Source organism: Salminus brasiliensis, chromosome 20 (assembly GCF_030463535.1).
Source record: "Salminus brasiliensis chromosome 20, fSalBra1.hap2, whole genome shotgun sequence".
NCBI classification, from domain to species: domain Eukaryota; kingdom Metazoa; phylum Chordata; class Actinopteri; order Characiformes; family Bryconidae; genus Salminus; species Salminus brasiliensis.
The window spans coordinates 29,124,557-29,146,095 of record NC_132897.1 but is presented as its reverse complement, the minus strand read 5'-3'; the positions used below and the strand labels follow the sequence as shown (position 1 = coordinate 29,146,095).

Below are 21,539 nucleotides of genomic sequence, written 5' to 3'. Positions count from 1 at the left end.
GCCACTGCCCACGAGACATGGGCCAAGATTCCTCACAAACTCTGCCAGAAACTGGTGTCTGGCCATGTACCACATTTGCAGCAGGTCACTACAGCAAATGGCTGTTCTACTAAGTACTAAAGACGCATGTCATGTCAAGGGGTTGAATAATTCTGAGACTGCAGTAGAGCAGGAGTGGCATTTTGTGTTGAATTGGGAGAAAACACTTGTAGTTATATTATTTGTCTTATTATCCTGTTTGATTGATTCATTGCAAACAGCTGAAAGTTTGTCAATTCTGCTAGTGAACCTAATTTGCAGTGTGTGTTGAAAAACTTAGATTGCAATGTATTTTGCAGTATGTGTGTAGCTGGAGCCTGTGTTAACTTCAGCGAGAAGTGTGGAGCCTATTGTTTGTGGACAGTGTAGGAGCTGTTCAGGCCTATTGTTCAGCAACAACAAAGACTGTGAAACCAGAAACCCAGAAACTGGCAGCTGCACTAATTGTCAGTCAGTCTGTGTTTGGTTTCTCTTTTCTTATGCAATGAGTAGCCTGTCCATGCCTATTATTCTGCTTGCTCATGCAACCCAGTTGTCAATATCACTATTAAGACCGTGCAGGATGATGCTAAACCCTTTTATTAATAACATTCATTTGCTTCAACACACAGACACATAAAAACACACAGTAATTCATATTTAGCAGAAGATTCTCAAGTCAGTAGTAGAAAAAAAGGCTTTACTTTATGTAAAGTGAATATAGGACGTCTGCATTTGTTTTCAGTTCACCTTTCTGACCATCTCTGAAGCACCCATAGAAATATTTTGCAAGTAAAATATGTTGATTTTATATAGTCATTTATAGTCATAGAGGTTACTGTAATTAAAAAGAGTCAGCGGCAGTAAGACACATACACCAAGTGCCCTAACTGAGGGTTGTTCAGGAATTAGACCAGCAGTCATAGCAAGCAGGTTAATATAAACTATATCCACAAACATAAGCCCAGGGGGACTGACAGGGGACTGTACAGTATGTGCAGCCTTGTGTGTTGGGTTCTTGCAAATTGGAGTTTTAGGGAAGCTAACTAGCAAGTCTGGTTATTTACATTAGGCTTTCTTTGCTATTGATAAGCCACTCAATTTAGTACATGTGTAACTAAAAGTAACTTAATAAACTCACAAAAACAAACACTCAATGTCATTCTTATAATATATGTAAATCTATTGTAAATATTATTGTAATTAATATTAATATTGTAATATCTGTAGCATGTATAAAGATGACTTTCATTACTTACTATCTGAAAGTATTCTTCCAAAAATTGCTATGAAGTTCATGGAGTGAATAGTTCTACTCTTGCCTTTGAGAACTCAAAGCTGAAATGTGGGGCTTGTCAGGTAAAGCTTGGCGAAGCATATTATATTATTTATAGTTTTTACTTACTTTGCATTATTTTAGTGGGATTTTTGGATTTGTTTCATGAAATTTAACACAATTTTAAGTGCAAGAAGATTTTTTAATTGTAGCAGTAGAGAGGTGGGGCTGCCAGTAGAGCCCACGGGCACAGGCAGGGCTCCTCCACTAAGACACGCGCACTCAGCACACGTGGACGGTGTAACAGGGTCTAATAAAGACTGTGTGTTTAAAGTGTTCAAAGTTTTATCTGCTTTGCATCTGGTCTTTATGTGCCACTAGCCTCTCTTTAGCTTCCCGATTATTAGGCATTATCGTCAGAATTGTATTTGCACAGGCCTGGATCTGTGTCTTCCCAGTGGATAAGGACAAGTGTCAGCCTCCAGCCGTGGTCCCATCTGTGGGCCTGTGTCATGGGCGGATCTACCAGGGTGGTACTGAGTGGCAAATGCCACCCTAAAAGAAGATCTTGCCACCCCTGCTGCAACCCCAGTTGGCAGCAACAAATTAAAAGAAAAGTTATCAATGTCCGAGTGCAGTAAACGCAGCACGAGATAACGGCAGAGCGGCAGGAGACTTCCAAAAGAGATTTGTTTGGAAAGCTGAGTGGCGCGAGGCGAGGGGTCAGGAGTCGCGAGGTAAGGAGACACGAGAGGGAAAAGGTTAAAGCTGATTAACTGTCCATCAAGAAATAAAATTTTAATGAAGCCCACAGCTAGTGTAGTTGTAATGCTGATTTTAAGATGATAATAATCAGGTCGAAGAACCTTATTTCTCTAACTATACATGTAATATTAGTATAATTAGTATATATAATATAATAGCTAAAGTAGGACATAGTGGTTGGTGTGGCACAACAGATAACACCACTACCTGCTAGTGAGCTACCACACCATGTGGGAGACTGGGGTTTGATTCCCGGTCTGGGTGACTGTGCTGCGCTACACCAATAAGAGTCCCTGGGCAAGACTCCTAACACTACATTGGCCCACCTCTGTAATACGAGTAACCTTGTAGCTCAGCTAAATGCCACAAATGTAAATGTATATAAAAGCTAATACTGATTCAACGTCTGTCAAGAAAAAAACATTGCAGTTACTTTGAATCTTACAGGAAATTAAGAGGAAATGGAGCAGAGAGAGCAGAGAGAGGGGAGAAGGATAAGATAAGGAGAGAGGGAGAAGAGAAGAATACGGTGTGTGTGTGTTTCAGAGCAGCAAATGCTCACAGACTAAACCACAACGCGATTTGACCCTTCAGAGACGACGTAGTTCATACCAAAAGTACTGTGCTAGGCTAATTCACACAGGAACAACTACGGAGATACCCCTGTGCGTTTAGCTGGTGTAAGTCAGCTAGCTAGCGGTTTGTTGTACTGCGTATACTTCATTTTTCATTGTACTTACTATATTTAACGTTACTTAGTATTTATTATTATGGGACATGTAAACTGCCTTCCAGATTTGTAGGGAATATTGTAGCTAGCACTAGCTAGCTATTTGCAAGTTGAGCGCAGACGAACGCCACCACAAAGTCGTGTTTACTAGTTGTAAACCTCTGTATCTATCTATCTATCTAACTATCTAACTAGCTAGCTGCCAACACGTTTATTGCAGATATAATGGATCCTTGTGGTGTTTAACCATGACTAGCTAGAGCTATATGTGTAAAGGCTTCAGATTTAGATTTGAGGTCCAGAACTGCTGATTCCTATGGGGTTGAATTTGCGTTGATTAGGTGCCAACACAATATGCCATGAAATTCCTCTCAGGACTGTAAGTGACCATCTTTCTCTACGTGAATTCACTGTAGGTAGAGCTAACTCCCTGATGGAAATGCCATGTCGGTCTCGACTGGCTGGACTGGGTCAGATAACAGAGTACCTCTACATCGGCAACGGTAGGGCAGCTAAGGACAGTTCCGTTATAGCTCGCCTCAACATCAGCTGTATTATAAATGCCACACAGGACAACGGTAAGCCTTCCTTGCCCTCTGTCGAGTATGTTTGGGTGCCTGTCACCGACTCTCCTGAAACTCCGCTCGAAGAACATTTTGACACCGTGGCGGACAAAATACAGGACGTTAGAAATCACTGTGGTCGGGTTTTAGTGCACTGCTGTGCCGGCGTGAGCCGCTCAGCCAGTTTGTGCTTGGCCTTCCTCATGAAACACTGCGGCATGTCTCTGACGGAGGCGCATGAACTCGTGAAGTCGAGGAGACCCATCATTCGACCCAACAGTGGTTTTTGGAAACAACTGATTGACTATGAGGTGAAGCTGCGAGGAACAAGCTCTGTGGTGATGGTATCGTCACCAGTGGGGCTGATTCCAGACTTGTATGAGAAGGAAACTAGAGGGTTAATACCACTTTGATAAACACCTTACATAGTTTCAGCCTTTTAAATTGTTGGTGGTCAAAATGCATCTCAACCCAACATAGAAGCTTCACATGTTTCCTGGGATCCAGCTAAAACACTGGAACCAAGCGGACTAAAAGGAGATCCACAAGTTTGTCAAAAATCCAGTTTGTCCGTCAGTTTAGATGCAGACAAAGTGGTTTGATGTGCAGTTGTTGTAGAGAATCTTCAATTTGTGGTGGTGGTGTTTAATGCATCTAAAAGTTCAGAAACTATTATGTTTATTATTGTTATGTTTAACAATGCCGTGTAATAAGGTTATAATCTGTAAAAATATATATTTTTAAATACACTCCTGGTAGAGAATGTGGATAGCAAAAAGAAAAGTATTCAGATTTGCACCTATTACACCATCAACATCATGAGTGTGACACATAAGAACTGGTGGGTTTGGATAGTAAATAACATTGATGTGTTTATCAAAGCCCCTGGCTCTTATCGCCACATCTGAAAAGGAAAGAAAAACAAAACTTTCTCTACAATATTTCATATTAAAGCACATTGAATTACTTTGTTTTATCAGCAGATGAATTATGCGGAGTGTTAAAAAGTCTGTAGAACAGTGCAGTATGACGTAGTTAAGGGGGTCTGCACAATATAGACAGAATGCTATAAGTCATTAACATTGTGATTGTGACTGGCAATCTATTAAAAACGAACATGCACACCAAAATCATGTTTGCTTAGGTACAGTTAGTAACATTATGCAGTTACAGGATTGTGAAGAACAATTAACAGTGCCTAAACATTTAACAGGCAGTAAACTCTAATGCTAATCATTCAGAGGAAAGCTCACATTTCTTACCCAGTTATTGCCTGTTGTTTCCTCAGTTTACCTAGCTTTCATCTTTTTTGACTTAATTGTTCTGATTTCTGTTTATAAAATTGTACTTAATTGTGATGTAAAAATAATAATAATAAAAGATGTTTATTTTATTTCTTCTAGTCTTTAAATGCCTAGCTGTTGTGAAACATTTTCTTGTGCCTGCCCTTGTGTTTTTGCAGTGCACTGAATTACCAGAAGATGGCAGAGTAGTTCTTTAAGCTAGAAGTTTCCATTCAGTCACATTTTTGGCCATTTAACAGATTATTGTGCTATTGTAAAGTATTATTTAATTGTTATCTTAACGGTTTACTTTAAACTTTTAAACATGTTGGTGTGAAATAATTGAACTGAACTCTAATTTCATAAATATATATGTACATATAATGTAAGTTTCCACTCTGTGAGCATGGACATGTACAGTGAAGCTCAAAAGGGTTTTTTTTCATGGTACATTGCTTGTTTACCACTCAACAGAACATGACGTCTTTTAGTGAAAGGAATATACAGTATGCATTGGGGCACACTGGAGCTGTCAAAACACACACTCCCATTAAATCACATTCAGTAGAGTGCACAATGCAGCCATTTGTGAGTCTTTTGCTGACGTGAATAGCCATCTCTTGCCCTGGCTTTGTCTCTGAGGGGATACACCGCCATGACGTCAGCTGGTAATGTTATGCCACCTTCTTTGGCAGTTAGGGACACAAAACGTACATGATGTGTATATAATAATGATTTTTATATAATGAAGATTTTTTAATCATGGGCTTACAGTTCTTACTTGACCAAATGATTGCCTCTTATTGCCTCTCACTTTGATGTATGTATCTTCACACATCTACTTGAAGAAAGTATATCTAGGTGGAATGTAGGTTAAGTTTACAAGCTTTGTTTCATGCTTCTGTATGAAATATTTGGACACGTTATAGGGAGTGCAATAGATATAGTAGCCATCCACTGAGAGAGTTTTTATGAATATATTTTATAGTGGTTTCAAAGTTTTCAGAAATTCTATTTGAACTACAAAGGTGCTAAATATTTGCACTTCCAATTTAATCGGTTAAATGTGCAAGCCAGGGGCCATGGCATTTCTCTTGGAATGTTTGTACATGTCTTCAGGGCCATGTATTTTAGGTTCTTTACTCAAGATGGGAAGAAAGAAAAAGTGAAACCACGCCACTGCTTTTCCTTTTTTCCATGGGTGCGGGTGTGGCCTAGTTTAAATGCTCCAGCCTAGGCCAAGTAAAATTTCAGAAATAGACAAAAAATAGACAGTTTAAATCGCCGGGGGAAACTCCAGTACAACTTCCAAGAAAGTTTTACTGTTGGCACAGACGGTATAGGTTTTTTTCTGCAGCTATTCAATGTATTCCGCATTTTTATTTATGCTGTCACTGTTAGTCATACCCTAGTTGTGTATGACTATTCATTTAGTTCTCTATTCTAGTTGTCGAGTCTGTGAAAGCATTCAATTTAATATTAATGTAATGAATTGATATCTGTGAGGTGTCCGCTCAAGGGCAGAGTAACTGATCAGTCAGCTATGTGAGTAATATATAGATGCCAGTATTTTATGCTTTAATTGTTCATAGGAAAACATTTTAAGGAGTGAAGTGCCACCTTTACAATATGAGAGTAAGGTACATTTTTTTCACAGCACAAAATGGTCTTTGTGAATAGCACCTCATGGACATGGAAAATGGTGGCCTCATTGGTGAATTGACTTGTTGGCTATGAAAATGACCAGGAAACGTCTAAAGTTTGGTAATGTGACTTTCCATTGACCAAAATGGCATCTTTTACAGACATCTTTTTTGAGTAACTGCTTTGTGAGAACGTCTGTTGTTAAAAGCGCTGTATAAATAAACTTAAACTTTAGATACAGTTCTACACATGAATGTTATGACGCTCTCAAATTTGTCCTATAGCTACTGTGTCCATTGCATTAGATTAGCATGTTGCATCCTCAGCAGAATGCTGAATGTTAGAGCATTGAAACTGGACCACCTTTCACCTATTTGTGTGTGTAAGAGAGACGAAGAAAGAGATCGAGAGTGAGAGAGCATAAAAGACCAAGCATGTTGTATTGAAAATATGATCATGAAGGGAAAGTTCTTGTGTCTCTCTTCTCTGTTTTCATTTCACTATTTTCCTTCCCTCATCCGTTCTTTCATGCAAGCTCTTTGTAGAGTACAATAACTCAATAATTGCAGAACTATGGACAATAACAAATACAGCTTTTGTCTGTCTTTGAACTTTGTCAGTTTGTGATGAGAAGATGCTCTCTGTAATTTGGATTTTTAGGACATTCCAACAAACCATAAAATGGATCTTAAAACCAAAATAAACAAGCTCTTTATATATTACAAATATATACATATATATATATATATATGTGCTCTTTATTTTGAAAAAGTTAGCAATGCTAACCCTGCACTAGTGATGTTAACGCCATGGTTGTGATGCTTGGCAATGCTGGCTGCCAGCATGTTAACGATGGTGCAATAACGATGCCAATGCCACAATAGCGATGTTGTGTCGACCTGCTGTCGCTACAGACTTTGACACATTAATGCCACAGTATGTCTTCATACCACTTCCCTTTACAATAATATTTTACAAACATTAACATCAGCTGACCGAAGAATATGTCTCCTTTTGGCAAATATACTTGTTAGCTTCGTGGCAAAATGTAGTTCTCAGGCCATCAGTATGAGAAAATGTTTTATATGTACATATATAGAAGTCCTTGCGCATATAAATTTCAACAAAGTTCATCAGTCAGTCAATCTCTCAGCCAGGCAGTAAGTGAAAAAGCATCTTTAGTTTTCTGAAATATCTTACAATTAATATTTCTTCCTTTATTATTTCTATAAGATGTGCTAATTTGTTAAAGTTGAACAAAAAAAAAACTTTGTTCTAAACCAATTTTTCCCCAAAAAATGTTTTCCCAGAGCTGTACATTCAAGCCCCCCCCCAAAACATTTAGGGACTTTTTATGAATCAAGCTGCTGTCAAATTGTTTGCCATTGTCTTCTCCTAGCCATGTCACAGCAGACCTTATAGCCTGCAAAAACAGGGCCCTGTTAGGGCGATTAACCCTTTTGTCTCATTGTTCCTGACCACTTCATCATTAATAGAATGTGGCATCAGGGGGTTGAGGCAAGGGCACTCCCTTTTGTCCTGCAAGGAAATGGTGATTTACTTATACAGCAATGTGGTAGTGCAAGTCTCTGTGATGGGCATTTGCCCTGACCCAAGGAAATAATTCTATGAACACTTGAACTTATTTTTCAAATTGAAAAAAGTCCTAACAAAAAAGTGTAGATCAGAGTCATGATGTACAGTCATTTAGAGCATTTTCAACAGTTTAAACAGTAATCTCCCTTTGCTAATGGTACATTTTCCATTTTTTCTAAGTCAGACGCTAGTTTTTATCACCACACAGACAGGAGGATATCTTTCTCCATAATCTCCATAAAAAAAAACACAGAAAGCCACAGTAAATCAGATTATGTGTAGTTGAAATGGACACAGAGAAAGTGTCTTTTAAACAGACATATGCTAGTGGTCTGTTACCTCAGCTTGCTAACATTGCTAGCCGAACATTGTTCAGTTCATATCTTTCAGCTGGTAAAGTCAGCCTGTGAAGACATACAGTGAGGAAAATAAGTATTTGAACACCCTGCGACTTTGCAAGTTCTCCCACTTAGAAATCATCATGGAGGGGTCTGAAATTTTCATCTTAGGTGCATGTCCACTGTGAGAGATATAATCTTAAAAAAAAAATCCAGAAATCACAATGTATGATTTTTAATAATGTATTTGTGTGTTACTGCTGCAAATAAGTATTTGAACACCTGCCAATCAGCAAAAATTCCTGTTAGTCCGCCTCTAAAAAGTCCACCTCCACTCCACTTATTATTCTAAATTAGAAGTACCTGTTTGAGGTCGTTAGCTGCATACAGACACCTGTCCACCCCACACAATCAGTAAGACTCCAACTACTAACATGGCTAAGACCAAAGAGCTTTCCAAATACAAAATTGTAGACCTCCACAAGGCTGGAAAGGGCTACGGGGCAATTGCCAAGCAGCTTGGTGAAAAAAGATCAACTGTTGGAGCAATTATTAGAAAATGGAAGAAGCTAAACATGACTGTCAATCTCCCTCGGACTGGGGCTCCATGCAAGATCTTACCTCGTGGCGTATCAATGATCCTAAGAAAGGTGAGGAATCAGCCCAGAACTACACGGGAGGAGCTGGTCAATGACCTGAAGAGAGCTGGCACCCCTGTTTCCAAGGTTATTGTGGGTAATACACTGAGACGTCATAGTTTAAAGTCATGCATGGCAAGGAAGGTTCCCCTGCTAAAATCAGCACACGTCCAGGCCCGTCTTAAGTTTGCCCATGACCATTTGGATGATCCAGAGGAGTCATGGGAGAAAGTTCTGTGGTCAGATGAGCCCAAAATAGAACTTTTTGGTCTTAATTCCACTCGCCGTGTTTGGAGGACGAAGAATGATGAGTACCATTCCAAAAAAAACATCCCTACTGTGAAGAATGGGGGTGGAAGCATCATGCTTTGGGGGCTGCACATGGGACAGGACAACTGCACTGTATTAAGGAGAGGATGACCGGGGCCATGTATTGCGAGATTTTGGGGAACAAAATCTCCTTCCCTTAGTTAGAGCACTGAAGATGGGTCGTGGCTGGGTCTTCCAACATGACAATGACCCAAAGCACACAGCCTGCATAACCATGGAGTGGCTCCGTAAGAAGCATATCAAGGTTCTGGAGTGGCCTAGCCAGTCTCCAGACCTAAACCCTATAGAAAATCTTTGGAGGGAGCTCAAACTCTGTGTTTCTCAGCGACAGCCCAGAAACCTGGCTGATCTGGAGAAGATCTGTGTGGAGGAATGGGCCAAAATCCCTGCTGCAGTGTGTGCAAACCTGGTGAAAAACTACAGGAAACATTTGACCTCTGTAATTGCAAACAAAGGCTACTGTACCAAATATCAACATTGATTTTCACAGGTGTTCAAATACTTATATTTACTTATATAAGGTAAATATATTAATAAATATATGAATATATATTTTTTTAGATTATGTCTCTCACAGTGGACATGCACCTAAGATGAAAATTTCAGACCCCTCCATGATTTCTAAGTGGGAGAACTTGCAAAGTCGCAGGGTGTTCAAATACTTATTTTCCTCACTGTAGTTAACTGATACCAAACATGAAGTGGTGTACAAATATTTCCTTCAACTTATACAAATAATATAGTCATGTGAAAAAGGTAGGACACCCCACAAAAATCTGTGTTTTTAAAATATATTTTAAAACATGGAGAATTGATCTTCCCTTGAACAATATTGGGATACTTATACCTAAACATGTTAACTGAAGACATCAGTATCAGTCGTAAAATGTAATTAATCATTAAAAAAAAAAAACATTCCCCCCAAATGTATTACTTCTTCAACTGCCTAAAATTAAGAATCAGGTGCACCAGATTAAGCTGCAGATGACGTTTAGTTTGGTTTGCTCTTAATTGGTATTGATTATTGTGGCTTATGCCACAGCTGAAGTCAAAAAACAGCATCTAACATCAGAAAAGAACTAAAGCTAAAGAACACCAAGACCAGGACATCTGGAACAATGTGCTTATGAAAAATTAATCCGAAGTTGAATTATCTGGACACAGTAAGAGAGGATACAATTGGCATAAACCAGACACAACATTTGAGAACCCATATTAACTGTGAAGCATGGAGGTGTAAATATCATGGTTTGGGGTGGCTTTTCTGCAGTAGGGCCTGAAAAGCTCTCCAACATAGAATCCACTAGGAGTTCTTTATTGTATCAGATGCCATTTCAGTAAAATGTGAGGCCATCTGTCTAAAACAAACTAAAACGTCACACAGCTGAAAGAATTCTGCATGGAGAAGTGGGAAAAACATTTTCAGTTGATGTCAGAGACTGGTAAATCATTCAACATTTACCTGAAGTTATTTCACATGACTGTAAATGATACCAGTAACCAAATGCACAGTCTTTGGTTCTTTGGTAAATATTGACATTCTTCAGATGGCTGATGAGAGTAGGAATGTTTATGCAGTGACCTTACATGAGCTACTTTACCGTTATACAGACCTTTTTTTTGCTCAGAAAAACCTTATAGCCATACGGTTTTTAAATAGTGTTTGATGCTACTGACTTACTGCATTTTATGCTCTGTTTAGTTTGATTATTGACTGATTTTTAACCCAGGAAATGTTCTGGGAAACTGGTGAGTTGAGGGGGGGGGGGGGGGGGTGAGTTGATTCACCTTTTCTGAGGCACACCTACAAAAGCAAACCATGATATTGTCAACAGTCCCTACTGACACACATTTGAGCAGAAAGGAAATCAGTGACTAGTCTTGAAAGAGTCTCTGAGGGATTATGTTAACACAGCATTCACAGCACTGAATACAACTTGGTCCTGTTCTAGTTATCCACATGGCCTCAGCTCCCCAACTCACCAACACTGTTGTGTCTCCTCTCACACTAAAGGTTATGCTGCAAAACGAGCTTGGAGAGAGGACTGCAGAAACATTAGGAGCTATGTTCATGAACGGTGCCACAGATTGAAATGATTGTTTTATGAGCTGTTGTTTCAATGACGGCTTGACAACAGGCTACCCTTCTTCACATAGAGGTTGGAAAAAGTAAAGCCTACGATTTATTACTTTAGCATGCCAAGATGTGCTTGGCTTACAGTACTAGGTTGTAGTTTACACATATGTGTCATTCATTCATTATTGTTTCTTTATTCTTTATTAATTAATAAGTCACTATAGATAAGGCCTGCCATTTAATAAATATTATGATAGATTTCCCTAATGTGGCTAACGTTTGAACAGTTCGGGCATCCGTGGGTTTTTTCACACAGGAAATGGTCTGTAATTACAAAAAGCCGTGATTATATCTTCACAGATAAGTCATTATCCAGTTAAGTCATAGTCCAGCTGTGGGCGTGGTGTGTTCGGCCCTCATGTTCTAGGCCACGCCTCCTGTTTTGGATTGGCCTCTCTTAGCCCAGGAGGCGGGGTTTTGTCAGATATCTTTTAAGAAAAGGGAACAGACGCGGTGTAATTTGCCAAAGCAGAAAACTCTGTGTTGTGTTAAAGCAATCGAATTGTTATAAATTGCCTTTTAATACGCGCTTTAAAGAAAAACTGCAAGATGGACAATGTCATCCAAAACAATTCCGTACAGAACATCTCTCTTCCAACTGAGAACTGGACATCTGTAAGTAGTTAGGAGATTTTTCCACGATTCCTAAAAACTCCACATGTGCTCACAACGTGCCAGAGAATGCAGCAGCTGTAAGATTATGTGCATGTCTTTACATTATGAAGGAGCTACCGTCAGCGTTAACGCTCTTGATTAGTCGTGTAGAGTCTGTTGAGATTTCTAAGGCGGTGGGCGGCGGAGTGGCGGGGAGGTTGAACAGCAGTACTGCGCACAGCAATAGAAATGTGTGTTGGAGTCATGCTCAACTAACAGCCTAATCACAGATTTGTGTCTGGCAGAGTAGCTCCAGCTCTCTCCTCCAATTGTGGGCCATATATGAAAATAAACAGTGAGAAAGAAAAGGCTTAACCCTTTAAAACTGTTGTAAACTTTTAGGAAAAAACTCAGAAGTCTGACTCTGTTTGATCTGGGTCAAATAAGGTTCTGAAGAACACACTTTTCAGGTCCATATGATGACTTTAATTTCCTGATTTGAAATGTCTCTGCACAGGTCTACTCGGCAGTGCGGTGGATTCAAATGATAATGGCTATACTAAGGTGAGGCATTCACCGGGCATTGATTCATTAATATTTGAATGATAATGGGTGTTGTGGTTGGTGTGGCGCAACAGATAACACCACTAGTTGCCACTGAGCTACCACACCATGTGGGAGACTGGGGTTCGATTCCCAGTCTGGGTGACTATGCTGCGCTACACCAATAAGAGTCCTTGGGCAAGACTCCTAACACTACATTGGCCCGCCTCTGTAATACGAGTAACCTTGTAAGTCGCTCTGGATAAGAGCGTCAGCTAAATGCCATAAATGTAAATGTGTTATGATACAAATATATCAACTTTTTGTGCTTTTTTGTAATCATTCTCAATTTCAAAGTAATATCTGATGGGTTCATTTTAGTTTTAAATGAAAATATGTGGAAAGGCATTAATAAGTTACTACAAATTCTTTTTAGGTTGTATGGTTCATATTTTGAAATGTTTTGTTTCAAATGCAGTTTTTTGTTTTTAAATCGTTGCACCCAAACTAATGATGCTGACTTAATAATGATAATATGGTTGGTTATTTTATTTGTTTCTTTACTGACATTTTCTGTCTGGTTTCAGCATCATAGGCTCAGGCTCTATAATCTTTTATGCCGTTTTTCAGAGGCTTGTAAGAACGTCTGAGGTAAGAAATCTTTAATATTTGATCCTCTCATTCTGAAATGGCACTAATTACTGACCCCAATTGATGACCATGATGACTCTGCTGTCTTTCCCAGGTGCAGCCTCTGTTCCTGTTGAGTTTGACAGACCTGCTGTTGGCTGCTAGCTGGCTGTGTGGTGCTCTTCTCTTCACCACCTCCTGTGACTCTTATATCACCTGTTACAACCTCCACACAGTGGAGCAGGTAATTAGAAATAGTATCATCTAAAATATTACATTTACTTAACAATAACTGTGCAATTCCTGTCATTGGCAAGTTTCTCTTTTCAGGTACTGTATTCACTGTATTCTTGCACTATATGCTATTCATATATTTATTTACGTGGAAATATAAAGCACATAGAAATACAGTTACTGAAATATGAGACATTTAACTTCCATGTAAAATTGTGAGACGTGCAGTATAATCATTCATAATTTATCATATAGGAATGCATTTTAGTTAATGATTTGTGACATGCTATTGGTGCTAACACGTTAAAGCATGTGTCGTTGGTTACCTTTTTCTGCTATTTAGCTGATGGCACTGTCCAAAAGCACATTTTCCAGCAAAAATTTTGTCATGAAATCAATGTCAATGTATGTATATGATTTCAGTAGTGATTTAACAGTGACTGGTTACTGGGTTACCTTAGTGAACTATAGGGGATGGTCCCCTTGCAGGAACTTCAGGTTAAGTGCATTGAATAACTATAGCAGAGATCATATGAGACTGCACTTCTTGATCTGTTGGACCATAGCCTAGGTCTGGTGCTCTATTCAGGAGTTAGTTTTTTATATAGATTTCTACATTAGTAAAATCAGAGGAGATCCTGAACTGGCCTTTGTGCTACCCCTTAAATTCCTGGCTGGATGTTTCTCCAGCTATTCATACAAAATAACTTGCATGACACAAATTAACCTACACACTGCCTAAAAGAGAATGCTTGTGTGTGCAAGGTGCTTACTTACTTTTTTCCCCCATCTTGTCCTTATATGCACTGTTGAACAGACTTATGTGACATGTTGTATCTTGCAAAAGTGCAAAGGGGTGCATCTTTTTGTTTGTTTTCATTTGGGAGGATATTGGGATGCTTGCCCACATCACAAGTCTATTTTGAAGCTGCATTCCTGGCTGGTATCATTCTACATGCTGCTGCATGTTAGCAGTGTACCGAAGGCTCCTACGTCTGGCTTAAATTATGGAACCCATTCTGATGCTGAAACAATGAGTCATGAAGGCATAGTTGAGGGTAGGAGTTTTGTGAGCTAAGAGCTAACATTGTGGTTGTGTTTACTTGCCTGCCTGCTTATGTTACTTTTTTTAGCTGCTTTTATGAAACATTCTCTACCATAATTAGCACTTATAAAAGTGAAAACTATCCATTATTAACAGGCCTAAGACCAGCATACAAGCAGCTTAGTCTAAACACACCTCATAATTTCCCCAATTTTCTACAACTGTTTGTTTGTACCAGTAAACAATCACAAATTCCCTGAACATTTCATGGTTCTGACATGGAACCAAGTGGGGCAGGCCCAAAAAGGAAGTAGAGCAGTAAATTTGCTCCAGACATTAAAAAACAAAACAATGTGTCCCACTTTTGGGCTCTTCACGTGCCTGTCAGTGGAGTACTAATTGATTTTGTGGTATCCCACTAGGTCAGCGTAATGAGCTAACGAATGGGCAAACAGTATCAGACAATAAGGCATGTAGGGACACAGTATTCATTGCTGAAAGGGTCATTTTATGTCCTGGACAGAGATAAAACCTATTCACAGTTGGTTTTAGTCTCCTAACATAAACTGATATATAAACAGAATCTACCCTTCCTGCTCTTAATCTGTCAGGCATATAAAAGCTAATTAAATGTACGTTTTTATAAGATAGTTATACAGATACATTGATGCATGTTGCTCTAACCTTTATTTTTAGCTTTGAAAACTTCTAGCTTGAATTTTTATAGGATTTTTCTGTTTCACCTAACACGGTTAGCCAGTGGTGCATTCTTCAGACAGTATCCACAGATTACAGCTTTGTAATAGCAGTCTTACAATAACAGAAAGCTAAAAATGTATATATGTACCCTATTAATACACTGTCCAGCTCTCATGTTGCTCTGCCATGCTGTCACAAAACTAAATGCTAAAACCCTGATTTACCTCAGACTGATCTTAGATCATCATACACTTAAATAAAGTAAGTTAGTGTACATTCTGATAACAGTCAGCATGTCACACCCACACACATGTATAGACCAGGGTGGTGACGGTGCAATACTGAACAGGATGTTTTGTATAGTATAGTTGTAAAGTCAAAGGGGGAACAAAGTCTTGCCTACATGCAGTATATTAGGTTGTATCATAAGGTCAAGTTAGCTAAAGGTTTGACAGTCTACGATTGGATTTACCAGAACTATGCATAAACCTATTCGCACTGTAACACCAATTCTGAGCTTATGCAAATAATTCAAGAAATGAACTACATTTTGAATGTAGTTAACAGGATGTAGTTAATGATTTCAAGGTTTATTATTTCACATGCTCTGCTAACTATTCAGTGAGCACTATGAAACTGCTAAGTAACATGTGGGTTTATGAGAGAAAAAAAAGTTGACATTTTTTTCTTTCCATCAAGACACTTTCAGTATCTGTATGAAAAAAATAAACAGTAGTATTGTTCTATCCTGATAAATAATGACAAATATTATTGTAGTTTGGGCTTCACAGTGCTCAAACTATTTATGTTGAGTCACTGGGATTTACCTTAGACAGACATGTGGGGTGACGAGGCAGTCCTGTACTGTCCTGGACTGTCTTGGAATGTTGTTCAGCCTCTTGTCACAGTGGTTTAACATGAATACCATGATGGCAAAAGTGAACCCACATCATGTGGCACATGAAAACTGATGCAGCAAAAGAGCACTAACACATGGTTGTGTCTTTCAGCCTGCAGGACCATGTAAAATGCATGTGTCTCTCTCTTTTTCTTATGCCCTCCCATTCTGTTACCCCCCTTATTATTTAACAGACCTTCTACATGGCTTCTTTTTTCTACACCCTGAACTATGTATGGGTGCTCTACACTGGCCTGAAGGAAAAGTATCATCGGAGACAGAATGGTTTCCCTGTCCAGGTAGTCACCCAGCCCTATTCATAAACACCTATTTTTATCAGCTGAGCAAAATAATGTGTGGTTTACTGACTCCTGTGTCCATGTGTGACAATCAGTGAATTTCCTGTTTATTTCAGCATCCAGCTCAAGTGAAACCTTGCAGACGCCTGGCAGTAGTTATGTCATGGTAAGATTATTATCTTCTACAAGGGCTGTCACTATGAATTATGTTACTATCGATTATGTTACTAATTTGACAATTCATTTAAAAATATGAAAGCACATTGGCATGTTGGCAAATATGTTTATACACTGCCCTGTCTGCCATGTTCTCTTTCTTACTGAGAGAGCATCTAGATATTTTATAATATGCATTATAATCATTACCAACTTCCAACAAATGACTAATTACATTCATGGAGAGTGTAATCTTGTGATGTATGATCAGTTTATCAGCTCCAGCTGTCTAATCCACCTGGAAATTTGGCATAGCCCAATTTATTTATCAAATTGATGTATACTAGTACTAGTACTGTATTGCCATTCAACCAGCATTGTACATTGTGTTTTTACACTGCAAGTGTTGTAGAAGTACATGTGCTCTGTCATTCAGTCAAATTTTTTTTCACTCTCCTTCCAGTGTCCTGCCGCTGCTACTGACAATGCCAGTTTTCGTAACAGGAAATGTGGACCGGTGTTATGTAAACTTCACCCAACCCTACAAGTATGTTTGCTTCCAAGTGTGCTGTATTTGTGTAGATGGCGGCTCTGTTGCATGGAAAGTAACTCAGATTTATTAATTTATTCCCAGTTATCATCTGATCATATTAGCTTTTAAATGGATGTATGCAGCTTTCTGCATTCCTCAAATATAGTCCATTAATGATGAATTTACTAATTTACTCATTTATTGGAGAACATGCATTTAGGCATGCGGTTTGCACTTTTGAGTAAAAGCTACTCTTGCTTATTAACTACATTAGCCTCATGTAGCTCTCATTTAGCATCAAAACAAACATGACTAATCTGTATAGGTGAATTGCATAGATTATTAGCTGCATTGCAGTTTTTGAATGAAGCATTCTGCATCTTTACTACTAGATGTCTGCTGTTGTACACCGGCGCTCTCTTCCTAACCTCGTCAGTGAATGAGGTGCTTCCATCCTGCAAGATCATTAGTGACTACACCATCACTATCTTCCTCATCACCTTCTTCATCACCCTCATAGGGATTGTGGTGAGCTCCTTTCTGATAATCATTAACTACTCATTTCTATTTAATCATTTAACTATGAGGAATTTCATAGTTGTTAGTAAGGTTGTCAGTTTGTTAGATATCTTATTGATCATTTGCTCAGAAGTAAAGAAGTAAAGTATGTCAATTTACTGAGGTAGATATCTTGATGTTCTGTTAATGCATCACTTACATTAAATCAAATCATATCAAATCACTTTTTATTATCACGTCACATTACACAGATGTAAACTTGAGTGGAAAACATACATACTCTCTATTTACAATAAGTACATGTATGGTTACATTAAAGGCATTTAGCAGAGGCTCTTATCCAGAGCTCTTATCGAGAGCGTTGTTGATATGTTTACATCAAGTAGGCTTAATAGTTACTTCCATTGAGCAAAACCTAACCTTAACCCTTAAGTCCTAATCCTAATCTAAACACAAATTTAAACCTAATCCTGACCATTCCTAACCCAAAACCTAATCCTGACCTTAACCCCAAGCCAAACCTAATCTTAACTCTCACCCTGCCCCATTAAATCTGATGAGTATTTAATCTAAAAAGGACCACTCCAAATAAAGTGCCACCAAACTATTATCACCACGCAGCAGTGAAGCCAATAACTGGAAAAAAAGAAAAAAAAAGATTTGACATTGTCATTGTAATGTAAAGTGATGTAACAAAGGCTTTTCCTGTTGTAAGCATAACCAGATTAACAATAAATGCCACCTCTAGACATGAAAAATGAGGAAACAGCATCATGGTTGGAAGAGATGTACTTTCCACTGCTATACTGAACTGTAATCATGCCACTCCTTTGCTGACTGTGTTGTTCTTCCCACTTCAGGTGTTCATGGTTAAAGCTCGCTCTTTGTACAAGCGCTGTGTTACTTCCCACGGTTTTCTTGCCGACCGTCAGTGGGCCACACTTCGTGTGTTGGAGGTCCGTATGGTCCTTTACCCCACAGCATTCTTTTTCTGCTGGGCACCAGGTAAACACAAACTTTGAAAACACAGACTCAAGAAAACAGGGGTTTCCTACTAAATGGCAGCAGGAAGTTATGTCTTACATAACTTTCTGCTGCTTGCCTACTTTTAACTTTGTAACATGTAACATCAATTACCAAAAGGAAATCAAAGTAAAAAGTAGCATTTAATATAACAATTTTGGGGACGTTTTCCCAACATTGAGACCACAAAACAGTGGCATACACAGCAGACATCCTTCTGCTCCTTTACACAACCCAGACACTAAACCACACAGTAGATTCAGTTACTTTAAAGTAACATAATAAGTCTCAAAACAGGAAAAGCAGATGTGAAAAGGACCAGATCCTTTCAGTAAAACATTTTACAACTTCCTCTTTCCTTCTCTGGACAGCAATTCTCCTGGCCACCATGATGTTATTTAAACCAGAAGAAGTAAAGGGATGGGTGGGAGTTATCCTGTATATCTTACAGGTGAGCCAAAATAAATCTGCACAAGAGCAGTTGTACCATTTATATGTTTAATTACTTACAGTAAGTATTTACACTCACTCTGCTTCTCTTTCTGTAGGCCTTCACCTCTGCCTCTCAGGGTTTACTGAACTGTTTAGTGTACGGCTGGACTCAGCAGCATTTCCGCTCCAGCAGTACTGGCATGAGAGATGCTGACACGCAGACGCCGCTACTGCGCTCACAGAAACGGACTTATGCTACCCTCCGCTCATCCAGCTCCCAGCTGCAAAGTATCTGAGGGACATTGTTAACAACGAGAGATTTAAAAAAAAAAGAGATCCAAAAGCCTGGCCCAATCTCTAGGCAGCCTTGTGCCTCATAGACTGGAATTATGGGGGCAAAGCACAGTTTTTTCTAGGAGAGTTGGGATTTCCTTTGACTTCTGAGGTCGCACAAGGGTCAGCATACCTGTTACCAATGGCAGCAACACCAGGTGGCCAGTCAACAGGGTTAAACGCAAGGACAAACAGCCTTATCTGAGACAGGCTTCTAAGCAACACGAAACGTGAAAGGTTTCCAGTGCTGGTTTTGTTATGAGTTGTGCCGCTGCACCTGCTGCCCAAAAGCTAAAGCGAGGGAATTCCTCTCCAGTGACTGAGACTATCTTTGTACACTTCACACTTAACTTTAAATATGCATAGAGACTGAACAGTGAGATAGGGCTTGCTTTCTTACTCTGTATTCGGTATTCGGTATAATTACTCTATAAATTCGGTATAATTACTCTATAAAAATGTGTCATGGGGACTGTGGAGTTTCAGTGTCTCTTGGACAGTCCCACAGCAAACATCACAAATTCTACCAACCCATGTGAATTCATTTACGGTGAGTGTGTTCTCAAACACAGCAGACTAAATACATCCACTGTGGGTTCATTTGCACTTTAGTGTAACTAGGAAAGAAGACAAAATGCATATAGGACCTTGGAACACTGATGATGAGAACAAAGAGGTGAAGTGAAAATGTGGTGCCTGATTTTGTGCTAATGAGAATTATTGAGGTTCCATCTGTTGCCCCAGGCCAAATGTTAAATGGTGTCTGAAACCTACATTTCTTGCACCCAGAAATTGTTGGAATTAAATTCCAAATAATTCTGAATCATTATATTTGGAATTTAATGTAATTAACAGAGTTTAATGGATATGTAATTAAAATAATACAAAATGTTAAGCTATTATATATAGCATTAACATTTCCATGTTTATTTTATTGGGATTTATTTATTGCTTCAGCAGTAGTCTTAAGACCTGGTCGGTCAACCTAGGCTACGTTAAAAGTGTCACAAGTAGAGAATGCATAAGTGCAGTGTGTGGTGAGGGGAAAGGCCGAGGGGGATTACGAGTTGAGGAAGGACCACTGTGAAACAGGATCTGAGAGAGCTACAGTGCCTTTAATTCCATACAGAAAAAATGCCCTTTCATAGTGTCAAGCTTACACTCGCACACAAACAGTTATAGTGTGAGCTCTTTGTGAGCTTGGACACGTTGATGTTTGATGACTTAGATTTAACTGAATAAACTTAAGGCAAGCACGAATGCAGTTATATAATAATATATTGCAGTAAAATAGTAATATGCAGTAATATATATATATTTTTTATCCAGACTTTCTTGTTCTTTTTACACAGAAGGACTTATATTATAAGTATATTTTGTGTTAATTTTTTTATTAGTACACTCTAAAGCATTGAACATTTCAACATTTACATTTATGGCATTTAGCAGACGCTCTTATCCAGAGCAACTTACAAGGTTACTCGTATTACAGAGGCGGGCCAATGTAGTGTTAGGAGTCTTGCCCAAGGACTCTTATTGATGTAGTGCAGCATAGTCACCCAGACCGGGATTCGAACCCCAGCCTCCCGCATGGTGTGGTAGCTCAGTGACAGGTATTGTTATATGTTGCACCACACCAAGATCACATCAAGATACTCTGACTGTGTTCTATTAAAATAAACTGTAACAAATATTAAATAAACAAATTGTTTTATTAGACATGCATTTGTCTTTATTGTTGACATACAGCAGTGTAACTGTGAGCTAAAAATGCCCCTTCATTTGTTAGGCGGTTATGTGTTGATGTGTTCATGATTTAACAGTACACAACTTAATTCACAAATGGTAACTGAGACAAATTAAGCCACAGGATGTTAAAATGAGTAATGTATGATTGTGTAATAATGTAGCACATAATTCTATGATTGCATTATTGCAGATTTTACTTTGAGATATTATTGTGAAACATGTTTAGTCTGTTTTCATTAGAGGAACAATATTGGAGATTATGGGAATGCCCTTATAATTAAGGTTATGTTTGTAGTAGATACACATTTGTATAACAGGAGTTTCCAGTTTTCTAGTGGTTGAGTGATGTGTTTTGAAATGCCTGGTTTGCTTTGCTCGTTGCATGTTTCAGAGCCAGTTATCTGCACATGTGTTGTTCAATACCATGACTGTCACATTATATTCATGCATTCTATTCTTGTCACTTAGTTATGAAATGACCATAGTTGGAGGTCTGAACAATATTGTAAAATATTGACCCTGGCATCAGACAATG

At 38.8% G+C, this 21,539-nt stretch overlaps 2 protein-coding genes across 2 annotated transcripts; both read left to right on the top strand.

The window, feature by feature from the left end:
- The first annotated feature begins 2,671 nt into the window (after positions 1–2,671).
- Positions 2,672–4,745, top strand: LOC140541966 (dual specificity protein phosphatase 18). The gene is made up of 2 exons (XM_072664779.1): positions 2,672–2,739; positions 3,206–4,745. The coding sequence occupies exon 2, from the start codon at positions 3,223–3,225 to the stop codon at positions 3,763–3,765; it is 543 nt and encodes a 180-aa protein (XP_072520880.1). The 5' UTR covers positions 2,672–2,739; positions 3,206–3,222; the 3' UTR covers positions 3,766–4,745.
- Positions 4,746–11,803: 7,058 nt separating this feature from the next.
- tmem116 (transmembrane protein 116) lies at positions 11,804–20,972 on the top strand. The gene is made up of 11 exons (XM_072664676.1): positions 11,804–11,933; positions 12,430–12,476; positions 13,043–13,106; positions 13,201–13,329; positions 16,156–16,260; positions 16,377–16,426; positions 16,880–16,963; positions 17,341–17,476; positions 18,328–18,472; positions 18,862–18,941; positions 19,039–20,972. Exons 1-11 carry the CDS (start codon positions 11,868–11,870, stop codon positions 19,216–19,218), a joined length of 1,086 nt encoding a protein of 361 aa, XP_072520777.1. The 5' UTR covers positions 11,804–11,867; the 3' UTR covers positions 19,219–20,972.
- The last annotated feature ends 567 nt before the right edge of the window (positions 20,973–21,539 follow it).

Excerpts from the sequence above, each read along its gene's own strand:
- LOC140541966 (XM_072664779.1), top strand. The coding sequence starts at position 3,223 with ATGGAAATGCCATGTCGGTCTCGACTGGCTGGACTGGGTCAGATAACA.
- tmem116 (XM_072664676.1), top strand. The coding sequence starts at position 11,868 with ATGGACAATGTCATCCAAAACAATTCCGTACAGAACATCTCTCTTCCA. Across the intron at positions 16,964-17,340 it reads AACTTCACCCAACCCTACAA|ATGTCTGCTGTTGTACACCG; the intron begins GTATGTTTGCTT and ends CTTTACTACTAG. Across the intron at positions 17,477-18,327 it reads TCACCCTCATAGGGATTGTG|GTGTTCATGGTTAAAGCTCG; the intron begins GTGAGCTCCTTT and ends TTCCCACTTCAG.